Source organism: Mobula birostris, chromosome 24, assembly GCF_030028105.1.
Source record: "Mobula birostris isolate sMobBir1 chromosome 24, sMobBir1.hap1, whole genome shotgun sequence".
NCBI classification, from domain to species: domain Eukaryota; kingdom Metazoa; phylum Chordata; class Chondrichthyes; order Myliobatiformes; family Myliobatidae; genus Mobula; species Mobula birostris.
Window position 1 is genome coordinate 59,601,763 of NC_092393.1, and position 22,184 is coordinate 59,623,946.

The window sequence follows — 22,184 nt, forward strand, 5'->3', positions numbered from 1 at the left end:
AAAGGGGAGGGAGGTGTCAGAAACGGGCCAGATAAATTTGAAGGTAGGGTGGAAGTTAGAGCTAAAGGTGATGAAGTCGATGAGCTCTGCATGGGTGCAGGAAGCAGCACCAATGCGGTTGTCGATGTAGCCATTTTACGATCATGTTGGTTGAAGGACAAATACTCACTTCACTGAACACAACCTATGAACTCACTTTCAAAGACTCTGTAACTTGTTTTCTGTGTTACTTATTTTTTTTATTACTAAGGTTTTTTTGTAATTGCAGTTTGTTTTCTTTTGCTCATTGGTTGCTTGTCATTGATTCTCTGTGTAGTTTATCATTGATTCTATTGTATTTCTTTGTTCTACTGTAAATGAATCTCAAGGTGGTACACAGTGACATACATGTACTTGATAGGATATTTACTCTGAACATATATGTACTCTGACCAGCACTACGGTACTTTTCATAGGTATTCTTGATGCTTGGGGCAGCACAGTGGTGAGCAAAACACTTTTCAGTACGAGTAACCTGGGTTCAATTCCTGCTGCCTGTAAGTTGTATGTTCTCCCTGTGACTGTGTGGGTTTCTTCCGGGTGCTCTGGTTTCCCCCCACAACCCACTGGTTGGTAGGTTGATTGGTCATTGTAAATTGTCCTGTGATTGGGCTAGGATTAAATCAGGGATTGTTGGGTGGCATGGCTCGGAGGGCAGGAAAGGCCTACTCCACAATCAGGCAGACAGACAAAAATAAATTAGTGAGAGTTTGATTCATGAATTTTCATTATAATGTCACTGACTCCCAAGAGTACCGAACTTACTCCCGAGAGTAATGAACTTTATTGCGATAATACCCATGATCATTTCATGCAGTATTGTAACACCACTGACTTGATCAACAATAATGTACTACTGGGATTGATCCAAGTTTATTTTGTATGTCCCTCAAGGTGGCTTCAAAATGAACCAGTAGCTCTGAGGGTTGCACCTCCTCTGAGAAATCATGATGAGTTTCAACAATTAATATTAAGCTGGTTAATTAAAAAGTGAAAAGGGTGAGCATCTGGTGTACATCAGTCAGTTGCTGTAATTTATAGCCATTACAGAGTGAAGACTTCTTACAATGGGAACAAAGTAATAATAGTAATGCTTGTGATATTATTCCTGGAAACAAATCTTGTTTTGCAAAGGACAGAGTTAGTCTAACATGTGGGAATGTATAAAGTGTTAAGTAACTGGTTAGAAGATTGGAATCCATGGCATATAACCAAGTTTGATGATAAATCAGGGAGTAAAAAAAAACAGATTGTTAACTTTTGTCAGGACTGGGAAGATCACAAGGGGAAGAGCGAGTCTTTTAAAAGTGCCCATACACTGAAGGCTAGCTGCTGCTGGTTTGAACATTTCAAAAACTGTGCAAACCCATATAATATTTGTCTTGTGGGAGAATTGATGTGGTGGGGGTGTGCAGGTATCATTGCAGCAAAACATTCTCCCAAGGAGCTGAAACAAATCACTGAGGTACAATCAGAATCAGGCTTTTTATCACTGACTTAAATTAGGTGAAATTTGTTCTACAGCAGCAGTCCAGAGCAAAGACATAAAATTAATATAAATGACAAAAATAAATATACACTGCAAAAAAAACCAAAAAAAGGTGGCATTCATGGACCATTCCAGAAATCTGATGGTGGAAGGGAGGAAGCTGGGTAACCACTCTAAGTTACTGTTTTATCTTGAGGAAGGGGTCTACTGTTAACGGATGCCATCATTCACATTAGGACATTGCTCTAGGCTATAAAGTAACCAAAGTCCACCATAGCGTTCTCCATGTAATGTGTCTATCTCCTGATTGATTACTCAGTGCTTGATGGTAGCTGACAACCCAAGAGTGTGAATGTTTTCCAATCAGAGGTAACCTATACTCATACTCTCCTCCCACTCATACAACCTAAAACAAACTATTAGCTTTATTTGTCATACGTACATCGAAACATAACAGAGAAATGCACTTTTTTGTGACAAGTCTCAACACAGTCCAAGATGCGCTGGGGGCACCCCAGCTTCCAGCGCCAACATAGCATACCACTACTCAGTAACCCAACACAGTCCGAGATGCACTGGGGGCACCTCAGCTTCCAGCGCCAACACAGCACACCGCCATTCAGTAACCCAACACAGTCCGAGATGCGCTGGGGCACCCCAGCTTCCAGCAGCAACATAGCACACTTCCTCTCAGTAACCAATCTGGACAGGTTTTGGGTGTGGGAGGAAACCACACGGTCATTAGGAGAATGTACAAACACTCGACAGACCGTGGCAGGGATTGACCCTGGTCACGGGTGCTGTAACAGCATGATGCTAACCACTATGCTACTGTGCTGCCCACATAATCACCTAGTTTTCTTCTCCTTTATTCATCCTCTTCCACCCTCCTCCCCCCACCTGGTTTGTCTGCCCATCATACCCTCCCAATCTGGTTTCATCCCTCACTACTAGCCTCCAGCTTTCCCTCACACTGCCACATCCTTGGACTCCTTCCTTTGAAGCAGGATCTCAATCCAAAACATCGAATTACACCTTTTGCCTCCACAGATGTTGCTTGATCCACTCAGTTCTTCCAGCTGTTCTGTTTTTGGTTTCAAGATGACGATCTCAATATGCAGTGCAGCACTGGATGCAATTACATCCCAAAAAACACTCCACTCTATCAGGTGGAAGAGAGCAGTCCACACTCCATGACTGACTTGACTCTATTCTCAGCTCTTGATCCCCACCTTGTCAATGTAAGCTTGTAACATTTTAACTCATCAAGGATCTGTCTCAAAGATGATCCTGCTCTCTCTGGCCTTTGACAGCTCTAAAGACTCACGACTCTCTTAGATAAAGAAATTATGACCCATCTCTTTTCAATGGGCAACCTCTTTCTCGAGACCTCTGCCACAAAGGTGGTGTCCACCCAGTTAAAACCCCTCAGGATTTGTGTCTCTCTTGATGACCACCTGGAAATGCTTTTATTATCTTAATTTAAGATTTAATTGTTGTAATTTATTGTTAATTCAGAAACTTGCAGTGATAATGTCTTTGATCAATATTTTTCAACTCTGGAATGCAACCAATTTTTACTCTGAAACTAATAGGAAACAAACTCTGCCATGGACAGTCCCAGACCCAGCTGTGAAAGGAGGATTGGGCACGAGGCTAGCAAACCCATTCCGTAAAAACCTATGCCAACAGAAACTCCCAAAGTTTCATCCCTGGGAAAGGAAGGATACACTAAGACGAGCTCATCGTCTGAACCCTTAGTGTCTAGGTGGCACATGGGGCCACCAAGATGAGCTACACCTGGAGAAAACGTGAAAGACTGGCCCAGCACAGAGGACTCCGGCAAGTCACTGTCAGTGGCTTATGCTCCAGTAGGTGAGATAGGGTTCAAGTAAGTAATGGTAAACAGCTTTCTGATTAAAAAAAACACTATGATTTTGTAAATTGAGGAACACTTGTATGTAATATCTTCTAAGATTACACAAGTTCTTGGTTTAATGCCCAATCTCAAGAATTCCCAACACCCTCTGCACTGTACTTCCGTACCTCTCGCTGCCTCAGTAAGGCAGCCAACATAATCAAGGACACTACAGTGACTTTCAACCTTAAGGCCAATTTATACTTCTACATCGAATCTATGCCATAGGTACGGCGTAGCCGCGTACCCTATGCTGTAGCCTGATGCGCACCTCCCCAAAAATATAACTACGCGTCGCGGCGACGCAGACCGCAACAACTGCGATTGGTCCGCTTGGTAGCATCACATTTCCTCCTATGCATTTCTGGTTGCTTCTTCTTGTCAAATCTACCTGTCAATCCTTGTCCACGTCTCTCAGTGGCTGGACAAGCGCAGAAAATTCACCCTCCTTCTGCCTCAATCCGTTCAATGGTCGTACACAGTATCCCCTCCGATGTCTTCTCTCTTCTGCGTTGCAGTAATTTCAATAAAAGTAGCTCTTGTTCAACATTTATTAGCTCCAACTCCAACATGATGCGCTCAGTTTCAGTCGCCATTGTTTGAAGTACACAAAGAAACTCAACACAGTGGCATAGAAACCCCACCGCCAACCAGTGTTTTGTGGTGAATTGCAGAGTGACGCAGACACACCAACGCACAAGTATAAATGCTCACAACAGCGTAGAGCCTACGCAGAAGTATAAATCAGCCTTTAGTCTGTTTGCACTGGACTTTCTCTGTAACACTGCTATTGTTATGAAATGCTCTGTGTGGATTCAAGACTGAAGTTTATTATCACACATACATCGAAGCATACAGTGAAATGTGCCCTTTGCCCTTAACAACCAACACACCAGAGTGTCGCGGCAGCCTGCAAGTGTTGCTACACATTCAGGCTCCAACATAGCATGCCCAAATGTTCAGCAGAACTGCGCAAGACACGACAAGCAACAAAACAACAGCAAAACAAGCCCTGTTCCTCCCTCGCACCCACATACATACATCATCCTCCAACCCCAGGGCTCAGCCTCCAACTGAAAGATGGTATGCAAAACAAAGTTTTACCCTGTATCTCAGTACATATGACAATAATAAACCTATTTACTGCTAAGAAACATTATTTTAAATTATTTGCTCAAATCTCTCGGAAATATGGAAAGTTTTGAGTCTTTTCAAAACTAGTGGGAAATTTGAAGTGACCACGTAGACACCACTATCACTGAGCCAAGACTGACACCAACATTGGATAATATTGCTGAGTCTCTGCTCCTGTTCAGAATTAGCCCAGTATGCTGGTCCGTTCTCCATCCAAGTTCAAAGTAAATCTATTATCAAAGTATGTGTGCACTCAGTGGCTGCTTTATTAAGTCACTCCTGTATCTAATGAAGTGGCCACTGAGTGTATGTTCATGGTCTTCTGCTGCTGTAGCCCACCCACTTCTTGTAATGTCTGGTTATTTGAGTTACTGTCACCTTCCTGTCTTCAAACCGTCTGGCCATTCTCCTCTGTCTCCCTCAATAACACGGCATTTTCACCCACAGAAGTGCCCCCCACTGGCTGTTTCTTGCTTTCCCACACCATTCTCTGTAAACTTTGGAGATTGTTGTGCATGAAAATCCCAGGAGATCAGCTGTTTCCAAAATACTCAAACCACCCTGTCTGGCACCAACAATCATTCCACGGCCAAAGTCACTTAGGTCACATTTCTTCCTATTCTGATGTTTGGTCTGACCAACAACTGAACCTCTTGACCGTGTCTGCATGTTTTTGTGCATTGAGTTGCTGCCACTTGATTGACTGAATAGATATTTGCATTAATGAGCAGGTGTATCTAGTAAAGTGGCCACTTATGTCACCCTTGAGATTCATTATCCTTGTGGGCATTTACATGAAGATATAGAAATACAGTATTTATGAAAAACAATACAGAATCAAATATTGATAAACAACCAATGTACAAAAGGTGAATTCATTTCTCCGTCCTTATTGAAAACACTTTTTCTGCAGTGACGTACGACGTTGCAACCCTGACTGCAACTGAACTGCACAGTAATCAAACATCATGACAACAAATTAAAACTATTAAAAGCCACACTTACCCCAATCCAAGGTGCCTTTATGGGAGCTGTGCAATTCACTTCGGAGAAGTCGCCAAGTGAAAGGGAGGATTTCAGAATTCCTTCTGTTCTACCACCCAGATCCCGAAACTGGTTCAGAGTGACACGACTGGGCCATGGTAGGTCCCACAGTACTGATGCTGGATGATGAACACAAGCAGCTTAGAAAATTAAATGCAATACCGAAGCATTCCAATGCAGGGCATGTCTGTTTACAACAGGCCAAGAGTATGTAAGATTATATTACATCATGTAATTAAATTAAAACCTCATTTGTTCAACCCTCCTTTCACATCAACCAATTTACAACCACATTCAGCTCTGACCATTTGTAACTACTGGCAAATTTACAGTTGTGTGTAGAAATACTGAGGAAGGAAATCTCAATTGTTAGTAAATTATTATGGAATATCCTGCAGTATTGCTGATGGTAAATAAAAGAATGTTATCATGTATCTAGCCATTTTAAAAAGTTTCATTAATTTTAAAATTAAAGTATGCGCATGTAACCACATACTGCCTGGAGATTCATTTTCTTTCAGGCATTTACAGGAAACTAAAAAACACAATAGTCAGTGAAAAACTATACATAAACAAAAACTGATTAACTTTAAAAGGGAGACACAAGAGATTACAGATGCTAGTATCTGGAGCAACAACTTGCCAGAGACCGTCAATAGATTGTCACTTGTTTTAAAGAGTTTGCTTTCTAAGAAAAAGCAACAGACACAAAATGCTGGAGGAATTCAGCAGGTCAGGCAGCATCTACGGAAATTAATAAGCAGTCGACATTTTGGGCTGAGACTCTTCAGGACTGATGAAGGGTCTTGGCCTAAAACATCGATTGTTTATTCCCCAGATGCTGGAAATCCAGAGGCCCACACAAATGCCAGCGGGTCAGGCAGCATCAGTGGTTTCAGGCCAAGACCCTTCACCAGGACGGTTCTATCAAACCCTTCACCAGGACTGTTCTATCAAACCTTTGCAAGGCGGAAGGTCCGGATGGAGTACCTGGTAAGGCTCTGAAAACCTGTGCCAACCAACTGGTAGGAGTATTCAAGGACATTTTCAACCTCTCACTGCCACGGGCGGAAGTTCCCACTTGCTTCAAAAAGGCAACAATTATACCAGTGCCTAAGAAGAATAATGTGGGCTGCCTTAATGACATCGCACAGTAGCACTCATATCTAATTTGCTCTGAGAGTTTGGTCATGACTAGACTGAACTGCTGCCTCAGCAAGGACCTGGATCCATTGTAATTAGCCTGTTGCCACAATAGGTCAACAGCAGATACAATTTCAATGGCTCTTCACACGGCTTTAGATCACCTGGACAATACAAACACCTTTATCAGGATAACACACATCAAAGTTGCTGGTGAACGCAGCAGGCCAAGCAGCATCTGTAGGAAGAGGTGCAGTCGACGTTTCAGGCCGAGACCCTTCGTCAGGACTAACTGAAGGAAGAGTGAGTAAGGGATTTGAAAGTTGGAGGGGGAGGGGGAGATTTGGTTGTAATGTTGATTCCTCTCATCATTTTAGTGGCACATTCAGAATTTTGCACAATTTATTTCAGTTCCTTAACAAAATCAACCTGCATTTTCTCCAGGCAGCGCTCCCAAATTTCAAAACCTAAATGTCTGAGGTTGGCACTGGGGAGTATTGTGTGCCGTTCTGGTCATTGCATTACAGGAAGGATATGGAGGCTTTAGGGAAGATTCAGAAGAGGCTTACCAGGATGCTGTTTGGATTGGAGGGAATTAGCTATCAGAAGAGGTTGGAAAAATTTGGGTTGTTTTCTGTAGTTGCAATGGGGCTAGGGAAAGGGTGGAAAAGAACTGTTAGCTTTATAAAGTTATGAGGAGCACAGACGTAGTATGCAGCTAAAATCTAGAAATGTCAAAAAGTAGAGGGCATAGTTTTAAGACGATATGGGGAAAATTTGAAGATGTGTAGGGCAAGGTTTTCTTACAGAGTGGTGAGTGTGTGGAATGCATTGACAGAGGCGGTAGTAGAAACACATATGAGAGGCATTCAGATAGACACATGAACACGTAAGAAATGGAGGAATATGGATCACGTACAGGCAGAAGGGATTAGTTTAATTCAACATCAAGCTTGGTACAGACATTGTGGGCTGAAGAACCTGACCCTGTGTTGTAATATTCTGTTCTCACCTTGACTTTTTTGCTGGACGTGAACAACAGTCTGGAAAGAAACACCAGCAGTAGAATAGATCTCCATTGCTGCTGCCGTCTTTGCTATGTGCTTTTTCAAGGTATCCGGCAAACCACTCATGAGAAACTGACGCTTAGCTCGGAACTGTTCCGTGTCCTGAGAATTTTCAGACCCATTACAGCTTTGGGGGAGAGAAAAAGAGGCTTATTGATATATTTAGATTTCATTTTCATGATAAACATCATTCTTTTCAGTAAAGAAAAACTGCAGAAAACACTGGAAATAAGCAGTAGATCAGGAAGCATCTGCAGTGAAACTTTTAACTGTTTCTTTCTGTAGGTGCTGGTTTATTATTCTTTTAGAATATAGAACACTACAGCACAGTACAGGGCTGTTGTCCCATGATTTTATGCTGTCCATTTAACCTAATCTAAGCTTAACCTAACCCTCTTTTCCTATCCTCTAGTTTTCTGTCATTCATGTGCCTATGTAAGAGTTTACTAACCATCCCTAATGTATCTGCCTCTACCATCATCCCTAGCAGTATGTTCCACTCACTCACCACTCCCTGTGGAAAAAACCCATCTCTGACATCACCCCCCCCCCACAACTTTCCTCCCTATATCTTAAAAAGTTATGCTCCTTTGTATCAGCCATTTCCACCCTGGGAAAAAGTCTCTGGCTGTCCATTCTTATCATTTTGTACACCTCTATCAAGCCACATCTCATCCTTTTTCATTCCAAAGAGAATAGCCCTAGCTCACTCAACCTGTCCTCATAAAACATGTTCTCTAATCCAGACAACCTCCTGGTACATCTCCTCTGCACTCTCTCTAAAGCTTCCACATCCTTCCTATAATGAGGTGACTAGAACTGTACACACTATTCCCAGTGAAGTATAGTACAAAATATAATATTGTACTGCAATGGCATGGCTTGCAGATATAACCAGTATCCTGCAGGTAGAATGAAGTACCGGTTAGCGTTACAATTTACAGCACCAGTCAGGGTTCAATTCCCACTGTCGCCTGTATGGGTTAGGGTCAGTGAGTTGCGGACATTCTACATTGGCACTAGAAGCGTGGCAATACCTGTGGGCGGCCCAGCACAATCCTCGCTGATTTGATTTGACACAAACAACACATTTCCCTATATGATTCAATGTACATGTGACAAATAAAAGTCATCTTTCGAAATGCTGGAAACGCAATTTCTCCAGAATTATTTACACATAAATAAGGCTGCTCTGGAATGCATTACCTGAAAGAAGGTATAAAACAGGTTCAATAGCAACTTTTAGAGTATTGGAAAAATTAGCTTAAAAAGGAAATAAATTGTTCTGCTGAATAATTTTTTTCTAATGTATTAGTGTAGGAACAATGGAGTAAATGGCCACCTCCTACTGTCTAGGGGAAAGGGACACACAGAGCGAATAAATGCACTCACCTGTTCTCATCAATGGTGATAGGTTCCAGCGGGTGAGCTTTGACCACCTTTTTAGCTAAAAATATGGAAGCAACTTTGATGTCTTCTAAATCAAAACAAAAATCATAATCAAACCAGTTACCCAAACAATTAAAATCACATTTTTGAATACAACAAATGGGAAATGCTCACAATTGCAACACAGCTGTAAATGGGGAAAAATTAATAACATCCCCCAATCAATTGACTCATGCTATGATGTCTGGCAGCCATTTTAGAGTAGCTGTAGCACAGGAGGAGGCCAGTTGGCCCATTGCACCAAGGCTGGATGTACCATTGCTATTCTCTAGTCCCATCTCCCCAAGTCATTCTCTCTTGAAGGCCACAATGGAGTGCGTCTCCACCAGAGCTGCAACAATATATCTCACCACAGTGGGGTAAAAGCTCTCCCTCGTGACACTAATTAACTCGCTTCCTGTATATTATATACTTCTAGTGTTGGGGTTCTCAACCTGGGGATCACAGAACCCTCAGTTAATGGTAGGAGTCCATGGCATAAGAAAGGTTGGGAACCCCTACTCTAGTCTATGATCGCTCCACCCACTATTCTCAACTCAGACCTCTTCTGACTTTATACACTTCTATCAAATCTCTCCTTGGCCTTTCTTTAAAGAAAAAAAGATCCAGATTCACTAATTCATCTTACAACTCATCCCTCAACCCAAGAATATTTCTTGTAAATACTTTCTGGACTCTCTCATTCTTTCACATCCCTAATTTTAAATTCAAATTGTAAAAAAAGATTAACGCCAAGGAGAATGGAACAAAAATTAGTGGGATGAAATAAAATGAGATCCACTTTAAGAATTCGAAGAGCAATTAATGGGAGAATATTTGATCTTTACCACTTCCATCGAAGTGATTACCAACACTCTGTCCACTCTTGTCAAACCCCATGTCAAAAACCTTGGTGTGATATTTGATTCCACTTTTAAGTTTGACAAGCAAGTTAATGCAGTAGTAAAAGCCAGTTTTTCCAGCTTCGTACTATTGCCAAAATCAAATCGTTTCTCTCTTTCAAAGATCTTGAGAAAGTCATCCACGCCCGTATATCCTCCCGCTTGGACTACTCCAACTCCCTGTATACTGGGATTAGTCAGTTGTCCCTGTCCCGCCTGCAACTGGTCCAGAACACCGCAGCCAGGCTCCTGACAGGTGCCTGGAAGAGGGACCATATTACTTCTATCCTGGCTTCTCTCCACTGGCTACCAATACGGTTTAGAATTGATTTTAAAGTTCTCCTGTTTGTTTATAAAGCCCTAAATGGGCTGGCCCCCTCCTATATCGCAGACCTTCTAACCCCTTATTCTACTTCCAGGTCCCTCAGGTTGGCTGACTTGGGGCTCCTGGCTGTCCCGCGATCTAAATTTAAGATCGGGGTGACCGCACCTTTGCTGTTGTAGCCCCTAGACTGTGGAACAGCATTCTCCTCCCTATCAGATCTGCCCCCTCCATTGACTCTTTTAAATCCAGGCTCAAAACTTACCTTTATTCACTAGCGTTTGAATCTTCCTCATGTGACTGATTTTTAGCTTGTGCCTAGGCTCATGTGTTGTTTATTTTGTGCCTATAAGCTGTGTGCCTTGTTGTTTATATCAGTGTTTCTTGTATTTGTGATCTTAGCTACCTGTTATGGTTTGTACAGCACTTTGGTCAACATGAAACACTCATAAAAGTTGCTGGTGAACATAGCAGGCCAGGCAGCATCTCTAGGAAGAGGTACAGTCGACGTTTTGGGCCGAGACGCTTTGTCAGGACTAACTGAAAGGGGAGCTAGAAAGAGATTTGAAAGTGGGAGGGGGAGATCCAAAATGATAGGAGAAGACAGGAGGGGGAAGGATAGAGCCAAGAACTGGATAGTTGATTGGCAACAGGGATATGAGGGGATCATGGGATAAATAAATAACGGATGGGGTATGAGGGGGAGGTGGGACATTAACGGAAGTTAGAGAAGCCAATGTTCATGCCATCAGGTTGGAGGCTAACCAGACGGAATATAAGGTGTTGTTCCTCCAACCTGAGTATGGCTTCATCTTGACAGTAGAGGAGGCCGTGGATAGACATATCAGAATGGGAATAGGATGTGGAATTAAAATGTGTGATTCCATGGTCCAAGTCACTTAGATCAGATTATTTCCCCATTCTGATGTTTGATCTGAACAACAACCGAATTTCTTGACTATGTCTAGCTGCTTTTTGCATAGAGTTCCTGCCACATGATTGGCTGATTAGATACTTGCATTCACGAGGAGGTATAAAGTGTACCTAATAAAGTGGCCCTATATATGGTGCATGCAGTCCTCTAATAGAAACAATAATAGTCTTATAGTACTGAAGTGGTATTGGGTGTGTTCTAAATTGTTCTGTATTTCATTAAAATACATAAACTGCTACTCAAAAAAAAAAGGAATTAAAATATGTGGCCACTGGGAGATCCTGCTTTCTCTGGCGGACAGAGCGTAGGTGTTCAGCGAAACTGTCTCCCAGTCTGTATCGGGTCTCGCCAATATATAGAAGGCCGCATTTTAAATGTACTTTATAAATAAATTTGACTTGATTGACTTCTGTGCGAGTCAATCTACTTTTGCAAACTTTTACACTTCTTTTTTTTTAATGAGAGTTCACTTAGTTTCTCATTTTCCTTTCTTGTGGACAAACTTTGAATCTGTACTAGCCAGACTCCAATCACACTTCCGCCATGTTTCAATTCTATTCCTCTAGAACATCAGCTCCATTCACTCAGTCTGAATTGTAAGGATTTATGTTATGGTTTTATATAAATGTAACACTCACAGATACATAGAGTTGCACCCTCAGTAAATTACCACAAAGGATGTTCCACAAGGAAGAGAGTGCACGAAAAAGTAACACTGTACAAAGTAACCAATTACATGCACTAACCTGCTGTGTTCTTGGCTGCTGGTGCACCCAAATTCTTCCCTAACACGTCACTCAAATTTTTCAGTTTCTTGGGCTTCTTTTCATTTAGAATTTTACACGATGAGTTGCTTTCTGTACTTGAACTCAAGTTAACTGCAAGGTTCTGAATAAAAAGAAATGATAAAAATATGGTGTCACTAAAATTACTGATACCCGAGAGTGATCAGTATATCTATATGAAAACTGTGCTCCGCTGAGCTGTATTCACCCAGGGTTATGCAAAATCTCTTTTCTTTTTGGTGATAATGGGCATTTGGGAATCTCAGCAATAAAATAAGCTAATTACTACAAATATTTATTTTAAAATGAAATTTGTTGCAAGGATTTCAAAGATGAGCTTACTTACCACACGTACTTCGAAACATACAGCGAATTGCATTAACAACAAAAAAATACGAGGATTGTGCTGGGGCAGCCCTTAAGTGTCACCATGCTTCCAGCGCCAACCGAGGATGCCCACAACTCACTGACACTAAATCGTATGTCTTTGGAATTTGGGAGGAAGCCTACACAACCACAGGGAAAACATACAAACTCTTTACAGACAGTGGTGGAAACTGAACTCTAATCTTACAGCTCGCGCTGTAAAGTATTGCGCTAACCACTATACTATCAGGAAATTCAACAACTAGCAGACGCCAACGACACTCGAGGCTTTTTCAACGCAACTAAAGCTATTTTTGGTCCATCCACTCATGGTCAAGCCCCTCTCAAAAGCAAAGATGGTTCAACCATCCTGAAGAACAATGCTGACATCAATTCTAGATGGAGGGAGCACTTTGAAGATCTTCTAAATCAAACTGTCTCATTTGACAGGAATGTGATTAACAACATTCCAAAACAGCCCATTGACGACTCCCTAAGCAAAATACCAACACTTGAAGCAGTCAAGGAAGCCATCAAAACCTTGAAAAACAACAAGGCCGCTGGACACGATGAAATACCAGCCGAGGTCTACAAAATTGGAGGTAACCTGCTTCATTACCAATTGAATCAACTTCTCATCAAGATCTGGATAAATGAAGATGTACCAGCAGACCTTAGAGACTTAGCAATCGTTACCATCTACAAAAGGAAAGGTGATCGATCCAAATGCGAAAACTATCGTGGAATTTCCGTTAGTAACAGCAGGAAAGACCCTCACCCGCATCAAGAACAACTGGCTCAAGCCTTTAGCCGAGAAGATCCTTCCAGAGACACAAGCCGGTTTTAGACCATCACGTGGAGCAATCGACATGATCTTCACAATGTGACAATTACAAGAAAAATGTCGTGAACAACTTCAACCTTTGTACATGGAATTCATCAACCTCACCAAAGCCTTTGACTTGGTATCAAGGGAACTCCTATGGGATGTCCTATCCACCTATGGATGCCCTGAAAAGTACATTCGAATCCTGAGACTCCTCCACGATGGTATGCTTGCCACAGTCGTGGTCAGCAACAGTAACTGTGAGCCTTTTCAAGTTAGATCAGGAGTAAAACAGGGATCATGATTGCCCCAACTTTGTTCACCATCTTCATTGTGGCAATCATCCACATAATCAAGGTTGACCTACCTCCAGGAATCAAATTGTCTACAGAACAGATGGCAAACTTCTCAATCTTGCCTGTCTCAAGTCCAAAAACAAGACATCCACGGGTTCCCTCATTGAGTTCCAATACGCAGATGACAACAGTGTTGCAGCTCTCTCAGAAAAGCACTTAAACAGATTCTGATGCCTTCAACCGTGCATACACGAAACTTGGACTTACCATCAATTCCAAGACTCAGATTATCGACCAACCATCACCAACTGAGACAAATCAGATAGAACCATCATTTCAACTTGGCGAAACAACCCTGGAAAACGTGGACCACTTTCCGTACCTTGGAAGTCACCTCTCCTCCAATGTCGACCTTAAGGACAAGATCCAACATCATCTTACAATGCACTGGAACAGCTTTTGGACGTCTCCGAATAAGAGCCTTTCATGATCGCGACATCCGAACAGACATCAAAACGTTAGTATACGAAGCAGTGGTGATCCCAACGCTCCTGTATGCATCAGAAACCTGGACAACATACCGACGACATCTGAAGGCACTTGAAAAGTTCCATCAACGCTATCTTCCAAACATCTTAAATATCAGCTGGGAAGATAGAAGAACCAACGTCAGCGTGCCAAATGAAGCAAAAACAACAAGCATTGAAGCCTACGTCATCAAGAACCAACTAAGATGGAGCGGTCATGTTGTTCGGATGAAAGACGAACATCTGCTGAAACAAATCTTGAAACTCCCAGCTTAAAGAAGGCAAACGTAAAAGAGGTGGAGAACAGAAGAGATTCAAAGAAGTCTTAAAAGCCAACATGAAGAAATGTAACATCGACATCAACAATTGGGAAACCAATGCCAAGGACAGGAAACTCTGGTAAGCCATCGTCTGAGAAGAAACAGCAACTTTCAAAGCCAACAGATGTGCAGAATTAGAAGAGAAGAAAATGGAAAGAGAGGCAGCAATAACGAAAGCCTGATCTGCCATCTGGAACTACCTGTCCTGAATGAGGAAGAACTTTCAAAGCCAAGATTGGTCTCATAAGCCACTTGAGAGCCCATAAATAGATCAACGGAATGAAGACCATCATCCTCGACCTCGAGGAATTGCCACGACAACGACGCTATCATGTTGTCCAAATACTTGAAGAGCATGGCCACCAGTGGAACTGCAGGTAATTCTGCTGCTTTACAGCTTCAGTGACCTAGGTTCAATTCTTACCTCTGGAGTTGTTTGTCCTGAGTTTATACCTTCTCTCTGTGATCTTGTGCCCTTCCCTGGGTGCTCTGGTTTCTTCCCACTTCCTGAAGGTCTGCTTGTTTGTAGAGTAACTGGCTACCATAGGCAGTGTTAATGGTCACTTTGAGGACACAGGTTACAGGAAAAGTAAGTGGAAGAACTGATTGCTCTGAGAACCAGCAGAGTCTAGATGGCTTGAGGTATGTCACAATGTAATATGAATTATAAAATAAGAACCATGTATTTAAGGAGTTGGCTCGCTTCCCAGAATTATTTCCAAAATTTCTTCCACTCTGTCCTACCATCATCACTATTTACGTGGAAACCTATAGCTTAGGGCAGCACATCAGTGTAGCAGTTAGCGAATCACTTTACATTGGGGCTGGGGTTCAATTCCCACCTGTCTGTACGGAGTCTGTACATTCTCCCCATAACCACGTAGGATTCCTCTGGCTGCTCCAGCTTCCACCCACATTGCCAAAGATGTACGAAATAGAGTTAGTGCTAAGTCGGTGCCAGAAGCACAGTCACTCTCGTGGTTTAACCCCAGCACATCCTTGGACTGTTGGTCAAAGTTATAAATGGCACATTTGACCGTATGTTCTGAAGCTAGTCAGAAGATTAAAGCAGGTCTTCAATCTTTTAAAACACATTTATCTCAGGTGATATTCCATGTGTCTGTCTGACTGGAATCAGTGTGACAGGAATCAAGATATTTAGGGGAAAAACAGTGTCCTTTTTCAATTTAAAATTTGAAGACTGAAGGCTGGCCCCTTAGAATACCTTCCAGTAACTTATTTAATTCTGATGTCAGACTCACCAGCCTATAATTTCCTGGACTATTCCTAGAACCTTTCTTGAACAACGAAACAACATACTCTCCATTGGCGCCCCAGGCACGGCGACTCGAGGGCTGCCCCAGCACAATCCTTGTATTTTTTTATCGTTAATACAAACGACGCAATTCACTGTATGTTTTGATGTACACGTGGATTGTTTTCCAATCCTCCGGCTTATCTAAAGATTTTTAAAATAGCTCTCCCAGGGCCCCTGCAATTTCTGAATTAGCCTCACGAAAGGTACGAGGGAACACCTTGTTAGGCCCTGGAGATTTATACATCCTAAATTGCTTGAAGACCACAAGCATCTCTTTTTCTGTAATCTGTATATAGTCCATGACCTCACTGCTGTTTTGCCTCAGTTTTATAGACTCTATCTCCGTCCCCTGGGTAAATGCAGATGTAAAAATTCCATTTAAGATCTCCCCATTCTCTGTCAGCTCCACGTATAGATGACCATGGTGATCTCCATGAAGATCAATTTTGTCCCTTGCTACACTAGTACCTCAGTCCCATGAGACTTCCCATCAAATTTGGCTTGCTGTCGCGTCGACCGCCTCAGTGGTGTAATGGTTTCAGCATGATTCCTGCACTTGTTCTGTGCTTTGGTGTCTTCAACCAGTCTCTTTGCTTCGGCCAAGTTCTTGGATCTGCATGTCTGTTTGATAATGGAATATATTAACAATTAGAAAAATACAAATGAGAGAAGTTTCCACAATGAAACTGTATCCATTACTACCTTGGGAAACTTTAATGAAGTTGCTGTAATCTGTACCAGCCAATTGTGCACAGGGTGCCTCTCACAAACAGTAATATTACACTGTCCACATAATCTGCCTTTTATTGAGAAAAGAATATTGGTAAAGGCAATGCGGATAACTTCCAACCTCAAGGTGTGTCCAGCTGAGAACACAGGCATGGTTTTCATTTAATGTCGTATCCAAAAACAAAACTTCTCTCAGTGCAGAATTCAATGGTGCAGTAAACTATTATCTGAATAATATCTTAAAACTTCTGGTGGGCCTGAAACCACAATCATGTGGCAGGATAGCAGTTTGTGTAGCACAAGACTGAGGTTCAATTCTCACCACTGACTACAAGGAATTTGTATGTTCTCCTTGTGACCACCTGAGTTTCCTCCAGATACTCTGGTTTTCTCCTGCGTTCCAAAAACATACGTACAAGAGACTATGCAAAAATCTTAGGTACATATATATATAGCTAGGGTGCTATAGCTAGACTTTTGCACAGTACTGTATTTGTCAACAGGGAGCAGACAGCAAGTTTGTAAATCTGGTGGGAGCAAAGGCTCTTGGGAAGCTAGTCAGAAGATTAAAGCAGGTCTTCAATCTTTAAAACACATTTATCTCAGGTGATATTCCATGTGTCTGTCTGACTGGAATCAGTGTGACAGGAATCAAGATATTTAGGGGAAAAACAGTGTCCTTTTTCAATTTAAAATTTGAAGACTGAAGGCTGGCCCCTTAGAATACCTTCCATTGTTGTCTACATAGACCGTAATATTCAAACTATGTTTGTGCAAAAACTACAAACACCTGGTTGCTCTTGGGTGTAAAATCCAAATTCTCATCCACCTCTCTGGCTTCTTCAGCACTGTTTGACTGGGAGAGGCGCGTAAACTTCATTCTGAAAAACCAACACATATATTATTCAAAAGCTCGTTCACCGTTATACTCACGCTTCATACCAGAGCTGCAATATTTGTGTAAGCCCACGCCTTCCATGAAATTGCACAGTATTTACTGCACAGAAACAGGCCATTCAGCTCAACTGGTCTATGCCAGTGAACGCTCTCTTCAAGCATTCAAAGTTTATGGTCATCCAATCACACACATGTAAACAGCTAAACAAAACATAGTTCCTCTGGGACAAAGGTACAAAAGACAGTACGTACAGCACATAAAATATTAGCAGAATAATCTCAATAGATAATAAAAATATTCTGTAGATGTACAAATTAACAAAGTGCCTACACAACTGTCTGACACTGTCATAAATAATGCGTACCGGGCAGTAGCAGGATGTTCTGAAGACTTATGGTCCGTGGGAAGAAGCTGTAACCCAGCCTTCCAAAAAAACATTAAATCTTAAGACATAGGAACAGAATTAGGCCATTCAGCCCATCAAGTCTGCTCCACCATTCCATCATGGCTGATTTATCTCAACTCCATTCTCCTGCCTTCTCTCCATAATCAAGAACCTATCAACCCCTGCTTTAAATATTAGAATACTATAAAATTGTATTAGCTTGCAATAGTTATTAACAGGATAGTTTATACTGTGGTGTGCTTTTGAATCTTTTCACGGCATCTTGGCAAGGGTCTGAAATTTTAAAAAGTCAAAATAAAAATCAAATTATCAAAATCACTGCTTTTTGTATCAGCATCCGTCGGCCCAAATGGATAACAAAACACAAACACATGCAACTGATACTATTTAAAAACTGTTTGTACCAAGCACGGTGTAGTGTCTAACAGCCACACTGGTACACATATCTGACTCTAGTTGCTCCAATTAAGCAGCACAGTGTCCCAAATAAACGAAGGGAATCCAGGTGACTTTCTTGATCAGTTTTTGTTCCACAGCTTCCCTGATTAACCACTGTCCCAATAAACTTGAACCACTGTACACAGGAAAAGGTCGAAGCCATTTGGCCCCTTAAGTCTGTTCAGCCATTCGATAACACTACTATCAGTACTCCGCAAGTGATCGTTGCCTCAGCTTCCTCCCCAACTACAAAGCGAGAAAGGAAACTCAACTTCAAATTTATTAACTAACATACATTGCTTCAAGATGCAAGAGACTGCAACTACTGAAATTCAGTATAAATAAAGATCCCAGCCAGCAGGTTAAACAGCACCTGTAGTGCCTGTATACAGACTTATTCAGTTTTATAAAAACCTAAATTCATTACCATCAATGCCATGTCTGGAAAATAATAGTTAATAATAACAACTTTCAATCAAAAATACACTGCTCCTATGATATCTTCCTCCTTGCAATCCTAATTCTTAGAAGAATGGGGTGGGGGGAATGTCAATGACACCTATCAAACACTGAAAGGCAAAGATAGAGTGGATGTGGAGAGGGTGTTTTCTATAGTGAGGGAGTCAAAGAACGGGGCACAACCTCACAACACAAGGATGTCTTTCAGAACGGAGATGAGGAGGAATTTCTTTAGCCAGAGGGTAGGGAATCAGATGAGGTGATGTCACCGGGCATATTTAAAGTAGAGGTTGACAGCTTCTTGATGGCTGTGGAGATTAAATCATTGGGTATATTTAAAGCGACAGTTGATAAGTTCTTGATTAGTAAGGCCATCAAAGGTTACAGGGAGAAGGCAGGAGAGTGGGGGATGATAGAGATAATAAATCAGTCACGATGGATTGGCACAATGGGCTAAATAGCCTAATTCTGCTCCTATGTTGTTTTTTATTAACACTAATTCTATGCCTCCTTCAGCATTAAAGAAATTCTAATTTGCTATAACGTAGCTGCAGCTGTCAACAGGACTTACAATAAAATTATACAGCCTAAAATCAGGCCCTTAGGTCCAACTCATTCATGCCAACCAAAGGAATCTCTTAATATCAAATTACTCCAAAGCAGTATAAAGTCTTTCAGGGAGACACTGTCAATACCATGACGATGTAAATATTTGGAAAGTTAGAAACTTAGATGGATCTTTGCACTACAGGGAACTAACGGCTCTGGGGAAAAGGTGGGTAGGTGGAGCTGAGTCCATAACCAGGTTAGCCATGATCTCATTGAATGGCAGAGCACGCTTGATAGGTTGTTCCTAGTTCTTACGTAAAGCACTTTACCTGAAAGGACTTTGATCAGGGGTGGCAGGAAGCATTTCTGCTTTGTAGATGCTGCTTTCTTCTGAAGACCAGTGTGCATGCTTTGGTGTTGACTCATGGACTGGGGTACCCAGATTATCCACTGCAATAGGCTTACTTGGAGTCAGGCCATAGGCACAAGTATCTCTTTGCTGTCGAAGGCTTTGCCGTGTAATTCTGCAGGTTTCATTCGATCGGGTTGTTGTCAGATCAATATGCATCGATGGTTTTGGTTTTGCAGTGTACTCTTCAGATATTTTCACATTGGGATCAGCTTGCTCCCCTCCATTATCAACTACATTTTTACAGTCTGCTTTCCCATTGCTCTGGGGACATTTTCTGCTTTTTATTTTTTTCTTTTTCATGCTTCCAGAGTCTTTTACATTCACCCTACAATCTTTGCTGGCTTGGGTTGACGTTGCAAACTGTATAGGCTGGACAGATGCCTCACTTTCCTTCTCTTGGCTGGGCTTGTCACTACCTTCCTCTGCTGCCAGACTTGGTGCTGCTAACCCTTCCTTTGAGCCCCTTGGCTTCTGCACCACCTTCTTGACCCCATTTTTCACCGGCTCTGCCGTGAGGGGTTGCCTGAAAGCACTCATAAACTGGTCCCTCTCGGCACGGCTGCATTTGGTCTTCAAAGGAGATTTCTCAGCTGCGTCCAACACCGACAACTCCAGCTCTTCCTCTGCTATCACAACGTTGGATCTTCTGGGGGGAGCTGGGTCAGTACCCTCAGCAGAATGTGGACCAGCTTCTTGGATTTCAGGCACCTCATCTTCAGGGTCCATTTTCTTACGCAGAAAGATTGATGCTATCTTCTGCTGTTTTACTTTGGAAGTGCGAGGCAAGGTAGACACATCATTAGTGTGAACTTGGACGTGGACAGTCACGGTTTTGGGAGATACTTGCTGAGAGACTGTTAAATTTGTGCTTTCTCCAAGGCTGACACCCTGGACTGTTTCAGATTGGATCCCAGCTCCTTTCTCAGCCAAAGCCTTTGTACTCTCTTGGTTCTTCATAAATTCCTCATATGATACAGTAACAGTGTTATTGTTCAGGGAACTTGTCTCTTCAGCAGTTGGCTCTACATTTTCCTCACTGAGACATGTTCCCTCATCTTCAATGACCACAGTCTGGGAAGCCAAAGAACCTTCATCACAGCAATCTTCCTTAGTTTTACTCTCAACATCCGATTGTCCAGAAGAACCCACCTCTCTCCTTCTAACCCTTTTCTTTTGTGTTTTCTTCGATGGGTTGCTACATAAATCGTTGGCACTTTCTATTCCCTTTTTGATCTTAGTTGCTGTTTTCCTTCGTGCTGTGGTATCAAGATCAATGGAAATGTTATCCTTGTTGTCTTCAAACAGCTCCTCACTCTGTGCGCAAAGCTGAGCAATCAGTGCTGCTGTATCACTGCCAAGAACCCCAACCATAGACTTCACGCCATCCAGTTCTGCAGTACCCAAGGTACTGGTATCTTTTATTTCAACCACCTCATTGCAATCTGAAGCCGAGAGTCTGTTGTTTAAATTAACTCTTTTACTAGATCGTTGCCTCCTTGGAGTTAATTCCTTACTGTTGCTCACAGATAATCCTGCTGAATTCTTTCCTTCCCGTTCAACAGAATGTGAAGCAACGTGTTGCCCACTTTGAGTTTTCTTGAAGTAATCGAGTATGTTGCTGGATTTGGGTGATGGGGAGGTTGTGTCAATCGATTTGGAAACCGGCGAAAAGTAGCTTGTGATTGTGTTTGTGGGGGAATCCTCAACATCTTTCCTCTGCTTCTTACATGGCTACAAAATAAATAGGAACACTAATAAATTCTAATATTTAACAGCACATTTCATCACCTTGATCAGCAACATTGTTAACAAAAAGTGACTGTCCAGTTGATAATTAGAACAGCATGATACAAAACGTAAAACTTTTGCTCTGACAGGGAAATCCCACATTCCAGTTACTTCTTATTTCTGTTAACCTGCTCAATTGTTTATATTAGTAAAGCAATAAATCCAAACATAAACATATTCACATAAAGTTCCCTTACCCTCACAAATGGTAATTTACTTCCACAGCAGTGCTGTGGATTCTGAAGTGGACAAGGCTAACAAGAGACTCCAGCACGGATGGGTGCAAGAGGTGTTTGACGGGATGGGCAAGGAGAAAGTTTGGTAGTGTGCTCCTTCTATCATTTACGTTGGATCTCTTTGTACCCCTAAGAAATGGACTCAAGCTCTTCAGTGTCATTCCAAATACTAATATTCCAATTTGAACATCTTTGGACGTCAGTGAGTACATTAAGTAATTTTCTAAGGCAGTTTTGGGGACTGTCAAATTGTTTCTTCCGTTTACCGTCACGAAGGAGCATGGAACAAAGTGTCTGTTTTGGGAACCTGGTGTTAAGCATTCAAGTGATGTGGCCCGCCCATCTAATGTCCATGCTCTTTCCAGTCCAATATGACAAGCACAGAGTGCTAGGGATGTTGGTTTGGAAGAG

General features: G+C 42.0%; 1 protein-coding gene across 3 annotated transcripts in view; it reads right to left on the minus strand.

Moving 5' to 3' along the window:
* The window catches only part of atad5a (ATPase family AAA domain containing 5a), a 65,943-nt gene that overhangs the window by 42,945 nt on the left and 814 nt on the right, over positions 1-22,184 (minus strand). For all 3 annotated transcript variants that reach the window (XM_072242122.1, XM_072242121.1, XM_072242120.1), the window contains exons 3-9: positions 19,667-21,480; positions 17,378-17,468; positions 16,327-16,479; positions 12,167-12,308; positions 9,227-9,311; positions 7,780-7,961; positions 5,586-5,743 (exon numbers count right to left, since the gene is read on the minus strand). In XM_072242122.1, the coding sequence (XP_072098223.1) occupies positions 5,586-5,743; positions 7,780-7,961; positions 9,227-9,311; positions 12,167-12,308; positions 16,327-16,479; positions 17,378-17,468; positions 19,667-21,480 (2,625 nt within the window). The remainder of the gene's footprint in view (positions 1-5,585; positions 5,744-7,779; positions 7,962-9,226; positions 9,312-12,166; positions 12,309-16,326; positions 16,480-17,377; positions 17,469-19,666; positions 21,481-22,184) is intronic.